Source organism: Dermacentor albipictus, chromosome 6 (genome assembly GCF_038994185.2).
Source record: "Dermacentor albipictus isolate Rhodes 1998 colony chromosome 6, USDA_Dalb.pri_finalv2, whole genome shotgun sequence".
NCBI classification, from domain to species: Eukaryota; Metazoa; Arthropoda; class Arachnida; order Ixodida; family Ixodidae; genus Dermacentor; species Dermacentor albipictus.
In genome coordinates, this window is record NC_091826.1 from 82,414,849 (window position 1) to 82,434,546 (window position 19,698).

The 19,698-nt window shown below is 46.9% G+C and overlaps 2 protein-coding genes across 3 annotated transcripts in view; one reads left to right on the forward strand and one right to left on the reverse strand.

Annotated features, from left to right (window-relative positions):
- The window catches only part of LOC139061250 (major facilitator superfamily domain-containing protein 4A-like), a 457,040-nt gene that overhangs the window by 155,213 nt on the left and 282,129 nt on the right, over positions 1–19,698 (reverse strand). The gene's annotated exons all lie outside the window — the stretch shown is intronic.
- The window catches only part of LOC139061248 (uncharacterized), a 185,020-nt gene continuing 183,630 nt past the window's right edge, over positions 18,309–19,698 (forward strand). The window contains exon 1 of the mRNA XM_070540955.1: positions 18,309–18,745. Within this exon, the coding sequence (XP_070397056.1) occupies positions 18,606–18,745 (140 nt within the window). The 5' untranslated portion in view covers positions 18,309–18,605. The remainder of the gene's footprint in view (positions 18,746–19,698) is intronic.

Sequence of the window (19,698 nt, forward strand, 5' to 3'; positions counted from 1 at the left end):
CCGTCCCAGTTGCCCTCCTCGGCGTTCAACTTTCTACGGGTTGCGTACTCTTCGGCTAATTCAGCCGCCCTTTCCACAGTGTTTACATTACCTCTGTCTTGCACCCACAGTTTCACAGCTTGGGGGATGGTTTTGTAAAACTGCTCTAGACACATGCATTCAATGATCATGTCTCTGCTGTCGTACGCTTCCGCGCTTTTAAGCCACTCGACTAGGTTGGCCTTTAAGCTATATGCAAACTCCGGATAGCCCTCGCTATCTTTCTTGCCTGTGCTCCTAAACCTTTGCCGAAAAGCTTCGGCTGAAAGTCGGTATTTCTTCAGGAGACTAGCCTTAACTTTTGCATAATCATATGTGTCCTGCACACTCAATCTGGCGATTACTTCCGCCGCCTCACACGGCAACATAGACAGCAACCGCTGTGGCCATGTACTCGGACCGAAGTTCATCTTCTCGCAATTAAGTCCTTTCAAAATTGCTTAGGAACAAGCCTATGTCGGTCCCGACCTCAAATGGCTTTAATAGCCTGTCCATGCGGTACGATTCTGCCTCAGTTGATCGTCCCAGAGCGCCTTCACTTCCTTGAGACATCTCCAAACGTTTGCTTTCAAGTTCCAGTTGCATTTTTCTTAACTCGCGGTCTTTATCGCCTTCCTCTCTCTCTCGTTTTTCTCTGTCCCGTTCTTCTCTTTCTTTTTCCCGTTTCTCTCTCTTTTTGAGAAGTTCCATTCCCATTTCAATATCTTCCTCACTGGCCTGATTGGAAATTAGCTCCAATAATTCCGATTTGAGCATTTCCTTGCGTACATCTAGGCCCAGTTCCTCACCAACAATCAACAACTCGTCTCTCAGCAGTGTCCTTAACTCCATGACTGCTGCTTTACTGCCTTGATTCTGCTCTCTAAATCTAGCTAGGAAAACACAACCTAGCTAACACACAACAATCTAGCTTCCCTACTGTTCTAAACAGAACAACCCCAAAATGAAGCCTAGAGAGTCAAAGCAAAAACCAAGCACTCACCGCAGATACAGCACCATGTCGCAAAGTCCATCTCACCGCTGTCAGCCAGTTGTCAGGATTGGGGGCTCAATCCCATCGTCCGTGGTCCTTTGCCAAGATCGGAGTACGGCTTGAATTCGAAGGTAGCTGGCCCATGCCGTCGTCCAACTTATTTACGCTGAGATCGTTGATGAAGTGAAGAACTGTTTCTCATCGAGAACGAGGAAAAAGGGTTTATTTACAGAAATTAAATCAGTCTAACATGACTGCTTGAGAAAAAGAGTATCAGTCCAACATGACTGCATGAGAGAAGTGAATCAGTCTAACATGACTGCTCAAGAGAAGTGTCCCCAGCATTCGCACAACCACAGTTTTTATACACTCGATCCGCCGGCCATACGAGGCGGCGACTGTTCGTTTACTCATCACCAACTCGCCGCTGCTCTGCAGATCAGTTTACAGACACAAAGACACACACATTCCGAAGCCCAAACGACGGCGTTGGAGGGGTGCCGTTCCGGGAACTATCGGTGCCGATCGAGGGTCGCTCGTTGTTTTGCGTCATGCCGAAGCGTGAAAAGCCCCAAAATACGTCGTTCCCGCGGCAGCTTGTCCATGCGTGTCAAATCAGCTCCGCGTGGGGGAACTCCGGAATCATTGTTCAAACACCGAACTCGTTCCGTCACAATGTCGATGGGGCGGGTGGAAGGCGGCGGATTCCAGCACAAAGGCCGCTTCTTCGAACGCCTCCCAGCTGCAGCGACGGTGAGGGGGAGATGCGCGTCGTGTCGCCCTGTCGTAACTGTGTGGCAATCTTGTTTCGCCGCTCGCCATTCTTAACACTCTATGAAGGCTTGGTGCGCTCGTATCAAGTGGTGACGTGTAGTTGTCGCTCCATTCTGGCAAAGGCAATCTGCAATTGACTTAGACAAAATAAAAATTCTTCGGTGGTAAAGTGGCCGCCCACCGCACTTTGCGTGAATGTAAAGACGCAACTAAACTGTGCTGTTACAACCCGACGTGACGAATGAACTGGTCTTACGCTACGTGGTTTAAATTCAATAAAAAAACACCAATTACATTGTTCCTTCTTATGTCTCTCCTGGAATACTTAACGTGATGCCTCCAATTTTACCGGTCAATTGTAGCTTTGTCAGAGCGCTGCTGGTAAAGCCTCACGTGTTAACTCGAACATAACGGCCCCGGTCAAAGCGAATTATTCATTATGTCGAGCACTCAAAGCTTGATGACCGATACCGATGTAAAACGACATCATCACAACGATCTCGACACTCGGGGCGTTCAATGCCCAGTGAGCATACGCCTGCTTCAGGACCCCCTGCCGCGCTGAATGAGCGGCGCTGGTGATGTACACAGTGGTGGGCTGGAGCAGGTGAACAAAATTTCGAGCCTCAATGACGCCTTTCTTGACCCCGTGTTCTAGAACGTTCTTCCGCTCAACATCCCACTTCGGCTAAAGAAAGTGAATATCATCGCCGTCCTTCAACAGGAGAGCGCTGAAATCGGGATGAAAATCGACGCATATTCTCGAAAAACGTGGCTTCGTCTTCATTTGCGAGACGGCGCTGTGCTCGACTTGATGGAGTCGAGCACAGCGCCGACGGATATTCTCCATTTTGTTTCCATAGCGCCGAGCACAGCGCCGCTAAATGGAAACGAAATGGAGGGAATCGGCAATAAATTATATCCAAAAAATAACAGCCGAATATTTCCAAGGCAATCACGAGGTTGTATTTGAAGAAAAAAAAAGAGCATGAAAGAGACCCACGTGGAAAAGGAGCTGGTGCTGGCAAGTTTAAACTGGAGAGAGAGAGAGAGAAACTTTATTTGGTTCCTTCAAGGATTTAGCGTCTCGAGGTCTCGGTCGTCGTCTTGGGCGCCGGCGACTTGGAGCCTCTTCCGGCAAGGGTGGGCCCCTATTCCAGGGCTCCACTGAGCCTTGCTACCTCACTAGCGTGCTGCACTAAGGCCCTTTGGGCCGTGAGCTCGCAGCTGGTAAGCCGACTCTCCCATTGCTCCGCACTCGGGTTATTGTGTTGGTGGAATGATTGATTTTGTTTACAACCCCATGTGACATGATATAGTGTGGGTGTGGCCCCGCACCATGGGTAGATGTCTCTGTATTGTGTTGGGTACATTTTGTTTAGGACGTATAAATTTGGGAAGGGGTTTGTCTGCAATCTGCGCCATGCTCGTTGCTTCCTCCTGCGTTAGAGCTTTGTGCGGTGGGGGATATTTGGCTCTCGTCCCTCTGTATAAGTTTAAGATTTCTGTGTATCCTCCCTCACAAGCGTGTGGGTGATACTCCGGGGCGTGCCACTGCTCTGCCGAGGAGAAAATTCGTAAGCGCACAGCCACAGGGCTAGGCGAGGTTCTCGTTAGGCTGATTATTTAACTAGGACCAAAAAGTAAGGAAGCTCTGGTGAAAGCAGTGTAAAAAGCTTAAAAAGATAGACGAATACCAGACAGTTGGCGACAAAGTAGGGTGAATTTAATTTATAAAGGTAAGGGCGAGAAACATAGAATTCACTCGTATAGACCGTTGACCACAACATCGATAATATACAGGCTAGCAATGCAGGCAATCAAATTAAAGCTTCAAGCATGGGCAGAGAATAATGGCATTTTGGGAGAACTTCAGAATGGCTTTAGAATAGGCAGGAGTTTTGACGACAACTTATTTGTTCTTACTCAGTGTATTGAAATATCAAAAGTAGAAAGCAGACCGTTTTATGTTGCCTTTTTAGACATTACAGGAGCCTATGACACCGTAGACCGCAACATTTTGTGGGACATTCTGGAAGGGGAAGGCTTAGGTGACGATTGTCTACAGCTTTTGAGAGAGATTTACCTCGAAAATACCGTTTGCGTTGAATGGGAAGGGCTGAGGAGCGAGGAGAAAGCTTATATCAACAAGGGACTGGGGTAGGGGTGCCCTTTATCCCCACTGCTGTTTATGATGTACATGGTGAGGATGGAGAGGGCGCTAGAAGGACGCAATATCCGTTTTAATATCTCAAACAAACAGGCGGGTACAGTAGTAGAGCAGCAGCTCCCAGGTTTATTTTATGCGGATGACATTGTGTTGCTAGCTAACAAGCAAAGCGCAACGTCTGGCTAATATCTGTGGACAGGAAGGCAACAATTTAGGTTTGAAATTTAGTGTTAGAAAATCAGGTGTTATGGTATTCAATGAAAACAGTGAACAGACAGTGGCGATACAGGGCCAGGAAATACCTCGGGTAACAGAATATAAATACTTTGGTATATGGATTAACGAAGTTGACAACAGATATATGGAAACACAGGAAAAAAACAATAACAATGAAGGGGAAGAGAAATGCAGCCATAATAATGATGATGATGTATGGGGTTTTATGGCGCAAGGGCCAGGTATGGCCAAAGAGCGCCATGTCTGAGGTAATGAGTTTGCGGTGTAATTATGATTACAATGAAGTTGGTGTGACATGGCTGTAAAGGGGCCTTAAAATATACGCTCTAAAGTGCGTAAAATCTGTATGATAAAATTATGGCGATGACGTATGACTTGTACTATGAATATTTAGATGCATATAAAAAGAATAATACGATAGGTAAAATATATCAGATTATGTGAAATGTCAGAGCACTACTGCCTCCTTAGAGCCCTTGAAACACAAGGGCCTGGAGGCATGTGCTATGCTAAACAATTATCGCAGTGGCATCCTCTCGAGAGAGGAGGCGCTACGAATTCATGGGACTAATAACATGTAAGACCACATCTCTAAGAAAACGTAGCACTGTGTCTGTATTAAAAAGCGGTTCTGGACCAAGAAACATCGCAGGATGAAGGGAAATGTGCTGTCGGTATGCTAATGAAAAATGTCTCTTTCTCTCAGATTCGGCTTCCCGACACTCCAGGAGGGCGTGAAGAACGGTCAGCCTCTGCCCGCATCTACCACAGGTTGGAGGCTCACTTCCGGTGAGTAGAAAGTTATGGGTGCCAAACGTGTGTCCTATTCTGAGACGACAGAAGAGGACATCTGTTCGGCGCGATATTGCAGTAGGGGGCCAGAATCCTAACTGTGGTTTTATCAGGTGGAGCTTATTATCCGTTTCCGCGTCCCATATGCGCTGCCAGTGGTCTCGCAATCTCCTTCGCAAGAAAGGCCTCAGATCTGTGACAGGCACCGCAGCGGTAGGGTTAACGCTTGCGATGCGATTGACGTGGCCATCTCGTCCGCCAGAACGTTACCTTCGATTCCCCTATGGCCAGGGACCCAGCATATTATGATATTCTGGTTAGATGAGTACGCTTTGCACAAGACCGAATATAGTTCATTGAATACGGGATTTTTATGTTTGCTGAGTGACATTAAGGCTTTCAGGACGCTTAGAGAGTCGGTATAGATCGCTGCTTTTGGAAGTTTCAATTTCCTTATGTGCTTTACAGCAGAGAGTAATTCGTAGGCCTTGGCCGTAAATATACTTGTTTCCGAATGCAGTACATCGGATTCCGAAAACGATAGGCCGACGGCTGCATAGGATACCCCGGCATTTGACTTCGAAGCGTCTGTGTATAACTCTGCGCAGGAGTGCTTGTGCTGCAGTTCTAGGAAGTGCATTCGGATTTCGGCCTCAGCAGCGTGCTTTGTAACTTTTATAAAGGATATGTCACATTGTATCACCTGCCACTCCCAAGGAGGTAAGAGCTTGGGTAGGTGCATTAAGCGATGCTCGAGGAGTGGGACATGCATTTCATCGCTAAGCTCCTTCACACGCAGCGAGAAAGGCTGTCTTATGGAGGGACGATTGCTGAAAAGTGTAGCGCACGTCATATCGGTAACGTTATGAAAACATGGATGTTCAGGATTGGAGCGTACTTTAAGGAAATATGTAAAGCTAATGTATGATCTCTGTAGGTGGAGAGACCATTCATTCGATTCGGCATATAAACTTTCGGTCGGGCTTGTTCTGAAAGCGCCAGTTGCTAAGCGGATGCCCAGATGGTGGACAGGATCCAGCATCCTTAGCGCGCTCGGGGCGGCAGAGTTGTACACTACGGCACCATAATCCAATCGTGACCGGATGAGGCTCTTATAGAGATTCATTAGGCACTTCCTGTCACTACCCCACGTAGTCTGGGATAGAAGTTTCATTAGGCTCATTGTTTTCAGACATTTTTCTTTAAGATGTTTAATGTGTGGGACGAAAGTAAGTCTATTGTCGAGTATAAGACCTAGAAATTTGTGCTCTTTGTTTACAGGTATCTGTTGTCCACACATTTCCAAGCAAGGATCCGGAACCAGGCCTCTCTTCCTTGTAAGCAGCACACAAGAACTCTTTTGAGGATTGATTTTAAAACCATTTTTCTCTGCCCACCCTGACAACTTGTTCAAACCATGCTGTACCTGTCTCTCGCATACTGCGAGGTTACAGGATTTGAAGCCTATTTGAATGTCGTCCACATAGACGGAATACAAGATGGCCGGTGGTAAGGAAGCACGAAGCGTTGTCATCTTAACGATAAAAAGTGTGCAACTGAGCACGCCTCGCTGGGGTACACCAGTTTCTTGTGTAAAAGGACGTGACAGCACATTGCCGACTTTCACCCGGAAGGTACGATTGGACAAGTAGCTTTTTATTACGTTGAGCATATTGCCATGAATGCCCATTTCCGATAAGTCTCGCAAGATCCCGTATCGCCACGTTGTGTCATACGCCTTTTCCATATCGAGAAATATCGAGAGGAAGAACTGTTTGTGTATAAATGCGTCCCGGATATTTCCTTCAATACGTACAGGATGGTCGGTTGTGGAGCGCCCCTCTCGGAAGCCACACTGATAGGGATCAAGGATTTTGTTCTGTTCAAGGAAATGGATCAGCCGCCGATTTATCATTTTTTCAAATACCTTACGCATGCAACTTGTGAGGGCTATCGGGCGGTAGCTTGCCACTGAGGAAGGATCTTTGCCTTGTTTTAAAACAGGGACACAATGGCTTCTTTCCATGCGGTCGGAAGGTACCCTGCGTCCCAGATAGTGTTGAAAAGTGTAAGTAGTGTCACTTGCGTGTCATTGTGTAAGTTTTTCAGTATTTCGTACATGATCCTATCAGATCCTGGTGCGGAGCTCTTGCATGCGCTCAAGGCAGCTCTCAATTCGGCAATACTGAAAGGACAGTTGTAAGGCTCATTCTCTCGACTTTTTCTTGTTAATGGCTTACGTTCTTCTATTTGTTTATATATGAGAAAAGATTGCGAATAATTGTTTGAACTTGACACGCTCTGAAAGTGCTCCGCAAGTGAGTCTGCCTGATCTTGCAGTGTATCGCCCTGTGTATTTACCAGAGGGAGTGAATATGTTTGTCGCCCTCTAATTCTATTTACCCTGTTCCAGACTTTGGCCTCGTCGGTAAACGAGTTAATGCTCGATAAATACTTCTGCCAGCTTTCTCTTCCGGCCTGTCGGCGGGTTCTCCTGCCTTGGGATTTTACTTGTTTAAAGTTGACTAGATTCTCTGCAGTGGGAGAAGCGCGTAGCAACCCCCACGCTTTGTTTTGTTTCTTACGAGCGATCCTACAATCTTCGTTCCACCACGGGACCCGCCGTTTACATGCCAAGCCATTTACTTCTGATATGCATTTATATGCAATATCTATAATGAAGGCTGTGAGATACTGCACAGCAGCATCAATTCCTAAAGAAGACATGTCATTCCATGAGATACTAGTTAAATTTCAGAACTTCTCCCAGTCGGCTGTATCAATCTTCCACCTAGCAGCCTGTGGTAGACATTCTTTTTCTTTATGTGTTTTTAGCAGTATGGGGAAGTGGTCGCTCCCGTATGGATTGTTGGTAACTTCCCATTCGAGTTCAGGCAGTAAACAAGGGGAAACTAGGCTGAGGTCAATTGAGGAAAATGTTCTGTTTGCGAGAGAATAATACGTGGGTGTCTTCTTATTCAGCAGACACGCACCGGACGAAAAAAGTAACTGTTCAACGAGACGACCTCGCGCATCGATACGAGAGTCTCCCCACAGGATGCTTTGCGCATTGAGATCGCCAAGAACAACATAAGGTTCTGGCAATTGATCTATCAAGGACTGAAATTCATGTTTGTTTAGTTGGTAATGCGGGGGTATGTAAAGTGAGCAAATGGTGATGAGTTTGTTTAGTAGGACAGCTCGAACCACCACTGCTTCAAGGGGCGTTTGTAGCTGTAAAAGTTGACATGCTATACTTCTATGAATGACTATGGCACCACCGCCCGGTGATGCGACGGCATCATCGCGATCTTTGCGAAAATTAGATACTGTCGAAGAAAGTTTGTGTGTTTGTTTTTTAAGTGTTTCCTGTAAACACAGCAATTTTGGATTGTGTTTTTGTATAAGTTCCTGCACATCATGAAGGTTTCTGAGAAGACTTCTGACGTTCCATTGAATTATTTGTGTATCCATATTGAATCCATATCCATATCCGTATCCATATCCATAATGATGCACAGAGCGCTATGGGGATACAATAGGTACGAGGTGCTCCGAGGTATGTGGAAAGGTGTAATGGTTCCAGGACTTACTTTTGGAAATGCGGTTGTTTGCTTTAAATAAGCGGTACAATCAGGACTCAATGTGGACCAAAGGTCAATCGGCCGCCTCGCATTGGCCACTCGCGGGAAGACTACAAATGAAGCTGTGCAGGGCGATATGAGCTGGGCTAGTTTTGAAGTGAGGGAAGCTCGCAGTAAACCTGAGTATGAAGAACGGCTGAGGAATATGGAGGAAAGTAAATGGGCTGGGAGAGTGTTCGGGTATCTGTACAGGAAAAACATTGATTCACAGGTGAGGAAAATAACTAGGAAACTTACCAGCAAGTATGCGGCCTGTTGCGTGGGCAAACACAGCAACAAAGAACGTCAAGCGAAAAGTCAGAGAGGCCGAAATAATCTCATGGGTGGCGGCAATGGAAAAGAAACCTGCCATGAGTAACTACTTGAGAGGAAAAAAACGAAATCAGGAAAGAAACAATTTATGATAACTCAAAGGGAAGCTCATTACTTTTCGAAACGAGATCAGGATGCCTCAGAACACGCAGCTATAAAGCGAGATATAAGAAGGAAGAAGAAGCATGTGCTTGCTGCGGTTAAGCTGGGGAAACTACGAAGCATGTTTTATTAGAATGTGAAGACATCTACCCAGCGGTCGATTTAGGCACCACTGGCCTCCTTGAAGTCCTTGGGTTCAGCGATAGCAGTGGAAAAGTAAGCATGTCCGCAATAGGGATTAGTAAGAAGCGATTGTAGGATTGGTGGGATAAAAGTAGGCAAACGAAAAAAACGGAGATGTACAAAAGCACAGTTCGCAATAAGGGATCGGAAAATTTGGTTGTGGGAGTTCATAGTGTGTGTGTGTGTGTTTTTTTTCATTGTTTAATCTAGTTAGGACATTAGGCAGTATAATAGCAAGAGCTTGATGGCGCAACCCACGAAGCGTTATGAGCGTTCCAAAGGGGACACTCATAACATCCATCCATCCCATAGAGTGGACGGAGTGTTTCATGTAGAGGGTCGTCTGAGCGTACGGGGGTAGCGCAAAACATCGTTGAGTTTGTTGTAGGCGAGTTTGTGTGTATCGCATTACCTGATATACCGCAAAGACCTACCAGTTGACTATATTCGGGTTCAAGTGTTTATACCTATTTTATTCCCGGCAGGTCATGATGTCTTACGCCTCTATCAGGGCCAATAAAACTGCTTATAAATGCACATTAAGCGAGCGCGTGGACAAAAACAAAAAAGGAGTATGATTGAAATAGCTTACCGAGACACGTCCCATACAAAAACAAGAAAGTTAAAACTGAGATTTAAGAAACGACATACATTCATGATAGTGGATAATTTCTACCGTTTCGTGTGAATGAATATCAACTTTATGAGTGTCTTGCAGCGATGCCTAGGTTAGGAGATTTGATAACACCCTATGAAAACAATTTTTTTTCGTGTCCTTGAGCAAACGTTATTGGCTAAATGCGTGTCACCAAAGCTACTGCCTTTACCTTTGCCTTTACCTTTACGACGACCACAATCACTCGTCGCGTGGGCTAGCGGCGTAGGAGTATATAGAAGTAGCGGAGCTTCTAATAGTCAGTCCTGGTCCGCCTTGTATCTCCATAACCGGCAGCAATTACACAGCCCCACGCGCACACAGTGGGGAAAACGTGCCGCAGCTGTACTGCTTTGCTGGCAGGCAGGCAGGCAGATCGTGCTTGCCTCAATTATCGCTCGTCGTAAATATAAGCTAACCTGACGACAGTCGCCATCTGGCGGTGTGACCACAAAACGTGACTCGCTGGCCGTGCCAATGCACGTGGATGGGCTTGCGGTCAAGCCTACTGTTTATGATCATTTTCTCATAGATGACAGCGCAAAACGAACACAGGAGTGTCACGACTGTGTCTTTGTGTGTACGTGTGTGTTTCTTCTTATTCTTTTTTTTCTTTCCCTTCTTCCACTCTTTTCATGTGCGTAGGCTCTTTCTTTGAAGATCTTTCTGTCTCTCCTTACCTAGAAAACTGGATATCTATCTTCCGGGTAACCTCCCTGCCTTTCTCATCTCTTTTGTCTCTCTCTTTATACATTACTAGAGAGTGAAGGGACAAACTTTACTGCTAGCACAAGGATTCTTACCTCAGATGGAGATGACAGATATGAAAATGAAGAAAGGACAAAAGGAAACGGAAAGGATGGGGGAAAGTCAAGCACCGATCAAATCAAGTCAAAGAATGTCCAATAGTCCCTGCTACTGAAAGAAAAATAGCAGGGCGATAGTGACACAGTTACGTCGTCAACTGTCCAGCACAGCATACACAAAAGAAATCATATAATAATATTTAAAAAACGAACCAGCGCGAACTGTACGCAACGCCGTCAACCGTATCGTACAATCCGGTGAATAGGCCCTTCCACTAAAGGACGTGTCCCAGTTGAAAACACTACTGTAAGCGTCCTGCAAGACTAGAAAGAAAAGTCATACTTTATTAGCTTTGCTTAGCTGTGCTTAAAGAAATGGTGACGCCACTGGGTTGCCCCACCTACTTTCTCTTCTCTGAATTAACAGATAAGCCCAAAACGATGAACGAGAGAAAAAATATATATACTGCGGCATCAGGTGTAAAATTTCCACGCAAAAAAAAAAAATGCGTTCCTGGGCACTCGCAAAACACGCCCCTTGCGAGCGCCACAAAGACAAGCACAATATTCCCGAACTCCCAGTATACAGTTGTCCCGCTGTAGACGTAGAGTGACACCGCTTAGATGTTCTTCGCTATTGGTGTGTTGGCATAAGGAACGCGCACGTAAAATTTGTATTCTGACAAGAACCGTCTTTCTCTATGCAGATATAATCCCGGTACGTAGTGTAGACTTCTGACAAAATTGAACGTTTTGCTGCAACCGGAGGCGCATCACAATTTCACGAGCTTGTACAGGAATGGAAGTGACCACGTACAAAAAAATTTTGTAGTAACGCAGGATGCGAACCTTAAGCAGTTCAAAAGACAGATATACAGGTTTTATTAAACTAAAGGAAGAGAGATCCGCCAGACCTGCTCTAACCTGCTGCTCCACACAGAGGTAAGAGGGGAAAGGGTAAAAAAGACGGGACGAATGATGATGACGACGACCCATTAGAGTGATGCTGACGTGCACGATATCACAGCAAGGTGAATACGCAAGAACTGAAGGTTTCTGCGCTGCGTTATAACCTAATGCGAGTGTGCCGCGTTTCGATGCTGAGCAGCTTGCAGCAACTTGGATGACTAGCAGCAAACAATACATAGGTGAGACCGGACAACAAATCAATACAAGACTCAATGGTCACCGCGCGGACACAAAACACAATTTACCCAAAGCAGTAGCCAGCCACTTTAATGAACATGGACATGTGTTTGACAAAGCAAGGCTCTATATACTACAAACAAATTTCCGTTCCCCTCGCGAAAGGAAGTACACGGAATCATACCTCATACACAAGTTTAATTGCCTACACCCGACAGGAATTAATTTGGCACGCGGCAACTTAGAATCTTTAAAAGCTGTAACTTAAATCTGAAACTCTCATATCATCAACCAATACACAAAACACATTAGGCCACCAGCCAACTTTAATTCTTAACCTCACCTACTCTTTCATTTCGGAGGAAAGGGGGAGGGGAAAGGGAGAGGGGGAGAAAGGGAAAAAAAATTTCCTGCCTACTACTCAATTTAATGTACTCTTTCAGGATTTTACGTCTACACTCTAAAAACTAAGAGAGTGCCGGGCACTCCCTTTGAGGGAGTAGCGGCTTGTCCCATATTTCACTCTCTTTTCGAGAGTAGATCGACCCTCTTTGAGAGAGAGTAGGTCAACTCCTGTTGACAGAGTTTTGTTACTCCGCCGCAAGGGATTGCTAGTACTCTTCTGCAGAGTGATAATACTCTTCCCACAGGGAGTGCTAGTACTCTTCCGCAGAGTGGTAATACTCTCACCGTAGGGGTAATGGCACTCCACCAGACCGAGTACTTCTACTCCCCCAAACAGAGTGCAACTACTCTTCCCAATACCCTCTTAGCGAAGTCCTTGGCCACGCATGCAGGCAGGAAATCAGATCAAATTAGGGTCGCTGATACACCGTTCTCTAGGCGGCTCCTCAGACTCAGTGGCCCAATTCCAAGCGGCCTTCAGAATAGGCGTGAGCAATGTTATGCAGGATTTTAAAGTCATTTTTCCTGGCTATTTGCTGCCTACCATGAGTCGTGACGGCTCGTAATCGGCCTATGCGTATGTGCCCCGAACGCCACTGCGGAGAAAAAAAAAGCTAATTCACATTTAATCCGCAAATATTTTCGCATATTTCACAATCAGGAGACACATAATCTAATTAGAACACAATAGTCGACGGAATCACACACTTATGGAGAACCACATTGCTCTATACATCACGTGGATTCGAACCCACGTACACTCGCATCTATACAATTCAAAGCACACATCCTAACCATTATACCACAAAGCCACCACGCTCAGTCGTGTTGTTTTAAAGCTTATATACATAACAAATGTATTTGAGGAATCGGCTGCGGTGGTTGGAGTTTCTCTGCAGTGTGCTGTGCTGTTGTGTACTGGAATACGTTTGCGTTTGCATCATTTCCATTCCTTGCTACGACTAACGGAGGAATACAACGTAGACGACGACGTGAGAACTATTCACGGCTTGTCGTCACCCCAGGAAAATAACAAATGTGCCGTTCAGCTCACGATCGAGTGCTTTTCCAGTCCATGCATTATATGTGCTCCGAAATTACGCGGATACAAAGTATCGTGCCAACCATCCACGTATGTGAATTTAAGTCGCGCGTATACTGGTGAGCATTTCTGTTTATTTTTTCCGCCAGTTCCATTCGTATGTGGTCAACTGCGATGCCAGTACCAGGCATTTCGACGTGCCTCACGCTGCCGTGTAGGCGTTCTTTTCAGGTGCATTAGTTTAGAGTTTGGTTCAGTCCGCTGTGAGCTGTTGTCCTGCATTAGCAGCGGATCGTTAGCGTTTTGAAGAGCACGCATTCCAGCATTTGGAGACTGCTTATGCCGATAGCCGCGTCACATGCATTGGCACGCATGTTTAAATGAGTAATGTGTCCACTTGTTACGCGTGCACTGCTCGTATCCTGTGGCAGTGCTCGTTCTAAAAGCTTCGAAGACCATCTACATTCATACGTGTGTTCAATATATATGCACAGGATAGACTTGCCGGCTAGTTGGTTGAGCATTTTAGAAGAAACAGCGCAACACAAGGACGACGCAAAAACATGGACAACACCACGAAGCGCTGGTGTGGTCGATGCTTTTTTTCGTCCTGGTGTTAGCGCTGTTTCTTCTTCCACGATACACGCACACCACAGGTACGCGAAAGTTTAGGAGTATAGGGCGTTAACTTTGTTTTCCCCGTTTCCTCTCAGTGTCAATGGCACAACGCGTTGCCCGATATAGCGCACGCTTACCCCCATATTCAGAAATGCATCATAACTTGAAGCCCATGCTTGACTTGATCTAAGTGACGCAAGTCGTGAACGCACCAAAAGAAAGGCAGTGAGCGTCTGGGGGACGTTCGCACCAGGCGTCGTTTATATAAAGTCAAGCATGGGCTTTGTATTAATATACATTTCTGAATACGGGGGTTAGTCATCTACTTCTCACAGAAAATGTCGAAGAAACGCCCACCAAAACCAGGCACATTCGTAAACCTAACTAGGCAATACGAAGCTCCATAGAAAAAGAGTGGTATTAAAAGCTTTCAGTATTTTTCTTTACTCCAAAATGGTTGCGCTCTCGTGGTTTCAATGTACAGAGATGATGCAGCGTTAGCTAAAAAGCATGAATTTCCGAACTCCATGCCAAAATAAGCTTGTAAAATTATTTAGGTGCTAGAAACCAGGGTTTGTAGCGATCCTTGAAAACCCTTTATTTCTAAAATGCCATTTTCAAGCCATTGAAAAGCCTGGAATTTTTAGAAGTACTGGAAAGTCCTTAAATTTGTACACTTGGCTAGACATAGCAGACATTGCCAAGTGTTTTTTTTTTCCCTTCTGTGACATTCTTCGCATGTCACAGAGAATTGTCTGTGAAGGTAATAGAAGGAAAGCGACATCCTTAAAGTTCAAATTACAAAGGAGCTGCAGATACCAGTTTTAGGCACATGGAACCGGCGACAAATGTACTTGGAGGAGCAGAAGCAGGAAGCTCAACGGTTGAGGCATTCAAAGAAAAGCCGTGATGAGTAAATTGAGAGCTACAGACACAATAAAAGATCACCTTTCTCCGGTGCTGTGTTGTTCCGCGATCTTGAGCGCGCGCGCGCGCGGTGGAGAACTCCGAGTGAAAAAGTAGAGCGCTCGCTACGCGTTCCTTTGAACTGCGGCGGCCTGTTCTCTTAGAAGCAAAACGATGTGTTCTTTGCTCAGCGTGCATGAATGATACATTGCCATGTTCGGGGCCAGCCACCTACAGTTGAAGCAGAAGATCACGCTACGTTTTGTTCTCTATTGCCGCAAGAGTAGAACTACTCTCTCTCTCTGAAGGGGGAGAGTGAAAAGCACATTTCACTCTCTCCTTGGTGAGAGAGTGAACAATGCATTTCACTCTCCTCGACATTTTGCGAGAGTAAAACGACGCTTTGAAGAGTGAACCGGCCGCTTCACTCCTGCGATACCCTTCCTAGTTTTTAGAGTGTACACCAAGTGTACGATCCCCTTCTTCCATGTACACTTGCCCGCGCCCGCTTCTGCACGCGTCACCCTCCTGTTTGCTATACCGATTTCGCCCCCCCCCTTCCCCCTTCCCCCTTTTTTAGTCCTTTTTTTTTTTGAAATCCCCTCGACAACACATTCCGAAGTCAATATGCCTTTTTCGGCGCCTCAACCCGGAGTATCGCCTTCTGGATGCTGCCGTAACGACACCTACGTTAAGCGCGTGGGGCAGTGCCCCTTGAAAGACCATGCCGCTGCCTTTCAGCCACCCCCACACATTGCACCGCAGACTCCTCGCCGCCACCTTAACTATTTCAAAATTACTCGACCTATTGCTTGACCGGCCGTTCTAATGCCTCAAAAACATGCCGCCAACGACTCCCCTGAATACCTCCTAACCTTTCACATCCCCAACACGCTCCCAAGCCCCCGTATTTCTTAAAAGATTTCATTTTTCTCTTTCTTTTTCTTTCACCCCCCCCCCTTTGTTGTGTCTTGGTACGGCCATGGCTCCCCCCTGCTTTTTTTTTCCTTTTTTCCCCCTTTTTTCTGCTTCTATTTCTTTTCTTTCCTCCCCGCGTGCCCACTCTCACGCTCTTGTCCCTTCGTCTTGAGAATGAGGCTCACAGACGTCGGACGACAACGCCTGTTCCCTCTTGTAATCTCTCTCTTTAAAACCAGCCGCCAGCGACAACACCCGCACGTGACGTCACTGCACTAACCCTTTAAAACTAACACGCCGAGGATGACGAGGCCGCCTTTGACGAAGATAGGTCCACCTATCGAAACGTTGGCCAGCCTGTCTGAGGCACTTCAACCCTGTTTTAAAAAAGTTTATAGCAGGTAGAAAGTGTCCGAAGAAAAACAGTGACGACCTGTGGCCACAAGGCGTGCAGTCTGAAAAGGCGGTTGACGAGACGTCACAATTACCGTGACTCTGGCAGTAACCCGCGATACGACCAGATGTTTGGGGGCGCTTACTGAACTACGTGATAAGCCTCGAGACACAGGAGAAGAATATCCCGTCGTTTGTGCGATAATTGCACACTGAATGCGTATTAAATAGGAGGGCCTGCTGCCCCGTCACATATCTGCACAGTGAACAATAGTTGTTGATCAGAAACGGTTAATTTTCTATTCTAGTGCTTTTACAGACGAAGGCCATGATTTGTCAAGAGAAACGTCTAAAAACTTGTGCTGCCGCATGAGCTGCAACCGTAGCCGAATCGAGCGGCAATCTAGTTCGATACGGAGCTTTCTCACGTATCTCGGGATAAGACAAAGGTGTTAAGTAACGTGACAGATCCGTACCCGGCAGTGTTTTTAAGATGCACGGCATGACATGAGCACTTGAGCCAGATGCCTACATGCACAAGTCGTCTGCATCAAACAGAACGATGCAAAGTGCGGAAGATATGTGGCAACTTATGGGTTACATAGTTGCAAATAAATGGACTGTCTACACTTCCTTTCGGAACGCCTTGGCTAAGTTGGGTTTCTTGACTAACTAGGTCTTCGAACTTGCCATGACGCTCTTTGACCATACCTGGCCCTTGCGCCGTTAAACACTACACATTCATTCATTCATTCATTCATTCATTCATTCATTCATTCATTCATTCATTCATTCATTCATGGATGAATGGCTACAACTTTCTTCTACGTCCGGCAAGGTTTAACGCGACCCGGGCTCAGGTCTCCCACGGGGAACGTCAAGGCCCTGCCTCAACGCCGCCTCACGGTCTTGCTGGACTGCCCACGTCTGGATTCCGAGGTCTGAGCTGCGCAAAGCTGCGGCCCACTTCCACTCCGGTGTAACTGCCATCCCTCCTATAACTACATTGCACTCTCACAGCATGTCTTTGAGTGTTGCTGGTCCTTCCTGGCACAATTTGCACGTGTCGTCCTGATGCTCATCTGGGAAGATACGTTTCAGACGGAAAGGATTAGGGAAGGTGTTCGTCATAGCCATAATGCAATTCATGAAAGTGCCGTTGTGGGTGGTTCTGATTGAAGTTTGCCAGTTGAGGCTCTTTAATGTTAACTTGATCTAGCTAAAAGGGCGTTTCTGCGTTCCGGCATCATCGCAATGCGTCCTCCGCTGGCACGAGTCGAACCTATGACCTTCTGCTTATTGGCAGAGCGCGTTAGCGCCTAAATTTCTGAAGAGCGTCTGATCAAAATGAATTCTCTAGTTGAACAATTCACCCATCGAAGAAGTTGTGACAGGAGCGATATTACGTACAGTGCCTCTTTTTTTCCCTTCTTGCAGCATAATTCAGTGACTAGCCCATTCCTCTTAACCAGGGGCCTTGCCCGCGCAGTTCAGCATCGCCCCCTGTATTATCAAGGCATAGATTCCTTCAAAACTTGGTAGCCAAGCGATCAGAACCTGCGCTTGAGGACAACACGTTAGAAATAACCGCTGAGGACAACTGAAAGGAAACCAAACGGCAAACCAGCTAACTATAACTACTATCACTACTACACAGCAAAGATTGCGTACGGGAACTTCGCAGCTCCAAATTATAACTATGGTGCAGTTCTTCGCTACGAGCACCTTTCACAAAAGTTGTGAGACCACGGAAGGCGTTATCAGAGGTGACGACGGACGACACCTTAGTTCAGGCTATATGGATCGCCAGTATCCAAAAGCTCCGGACACGTATTTGGGCTGTCATCCCTGACTCTCCGAGCTTCAGGACGGCCGGACGGCTACGAGAGCCCTGCTGGACCGCCCCGCAGAAGCCGCTGACAGCCGCGACCCCGTCGAAGGAGGAGGCGTACGCTCGCGGCCAGATCACGTCTCAATTACCCGCCCCCTTTACAGTGGTCTTCGCCACCGCGCACCGACGTCCGGCGGGAGAACGCGTGGAAAGGGGAAGAAGGAATCTCACCGCGACGGCGCCGCCTCCTCCGACGTCGGCGAAGAGCAGCAAGCTGCGGCGAGGCATCGTCGTCTGCCGAAGCGGGGAGAGCCGGTCAAGGTCCTGGCGCGTTATAAGCCTCCCGCCGTAGCGCGGCCGCCGTCTCAGTGGAGCGCCGTGCGTCGACCGGTTCGCACCCCGCTCCGTCGCCAGCCGCCTTTCCGTTCCAACCTCGCCGGCAACGCGAGTCGCCGAAGGTGTGTGTGTGTGTGCGCGCGTGCTGCCGCGTGACGAGAGACGTCGCCGCCGCACTCCCCGGCGCGAGACACCTCGCTCCTCCGGACACCGCTTTTTGCTCCCTTTCGCGGGGAGTCAACTCCGAGCTCGCATTTTCGCGTCCGGTGGCTCCCGGGGAGCAAGTACAGGCGCGCTAGTGCGGTCACACCGCGACGACGACGATGTTGGTCCCGTCGGTGCTCCTGGTGTTCGCTTCGTGCGCTGGATTGTCGGCGGCGCAGCGCACGACCACGGTGAGCGTGCCCGTCCCTCGGGTGGATCGAAATCTTATGGACTGGGCGCTGCAGCAGGGCCTGGAAACGTGAGTACGCGTAGGCTTCGTAGGTTTTCTTTTACATTATTATTATTATTATTATTATTATTATTATTATTATTATTATTATTATTATTATTATTATTTGAAGGTAGACTCAGATGGCCACTCGCTGTCTGATGTCTTGGTTCTAGTGCTTTACCCGTAGTCGTGTCGGATATTGGGCATCTAGATCTTTCGCCACTGATTGTCTACATTTTTATTTTTATTTTTAGCCCGAAACATAATTTGATGGAGGACTATGACGACATGGTTCCATTCTTACGCTAGGAAGTCTACGGCAGTGATGCTCTAATTAATTAGCACTTAAAGTGAGACAGATAAAAGCTCCATCTTAAAATGACAGTGTGGCAAAGCTAGACCGAAGGATAAGAAGGACTTCCGTAGGCTCTCCAGTTTGACTTCTTTCGTCCGGCAATGAGAAAGTGCTCATTGCTTTCGGGCCCGTTGTCTTGTCTATGGGAAGCGGCAGATCGGGCTGATTTTGCCAAGGAAGTCGCAATACATCAACGTTGGAAGCAATCATCACTGATCCCTCAACGTTAAAAGAGAAAGTAACGTCCTAACTAAAGGTTGTGCCTTATTATACGTATTCGTACGTGTCTGGTGGAGCGATACTGTGATGATGCAAAGCCGGCCCGCCCAAAGGCGCCTGTTTAAATAACGCAGACATCCGGAGAATACAGCCGTGATCTTGATGATATCTTGAAAGAAAACCTTATCGTCCCAATGGGCAATTGGGAATGACATTTTACACTTCGATTGTTCACTTCACCGAGTCCTTCGCGTTTGTATAAACAGTTTCCTTTACCTCGTTAGCAAATCTGCCATACAAGGCATAGCTGGCCTTCACAACTGACATTTTGTTTTACGACTGAAAGCAGCTGGAAAAATATATCTCTGTGTAGCGGGATTCTTTTTTTTTTCGAAATATTTAGTAT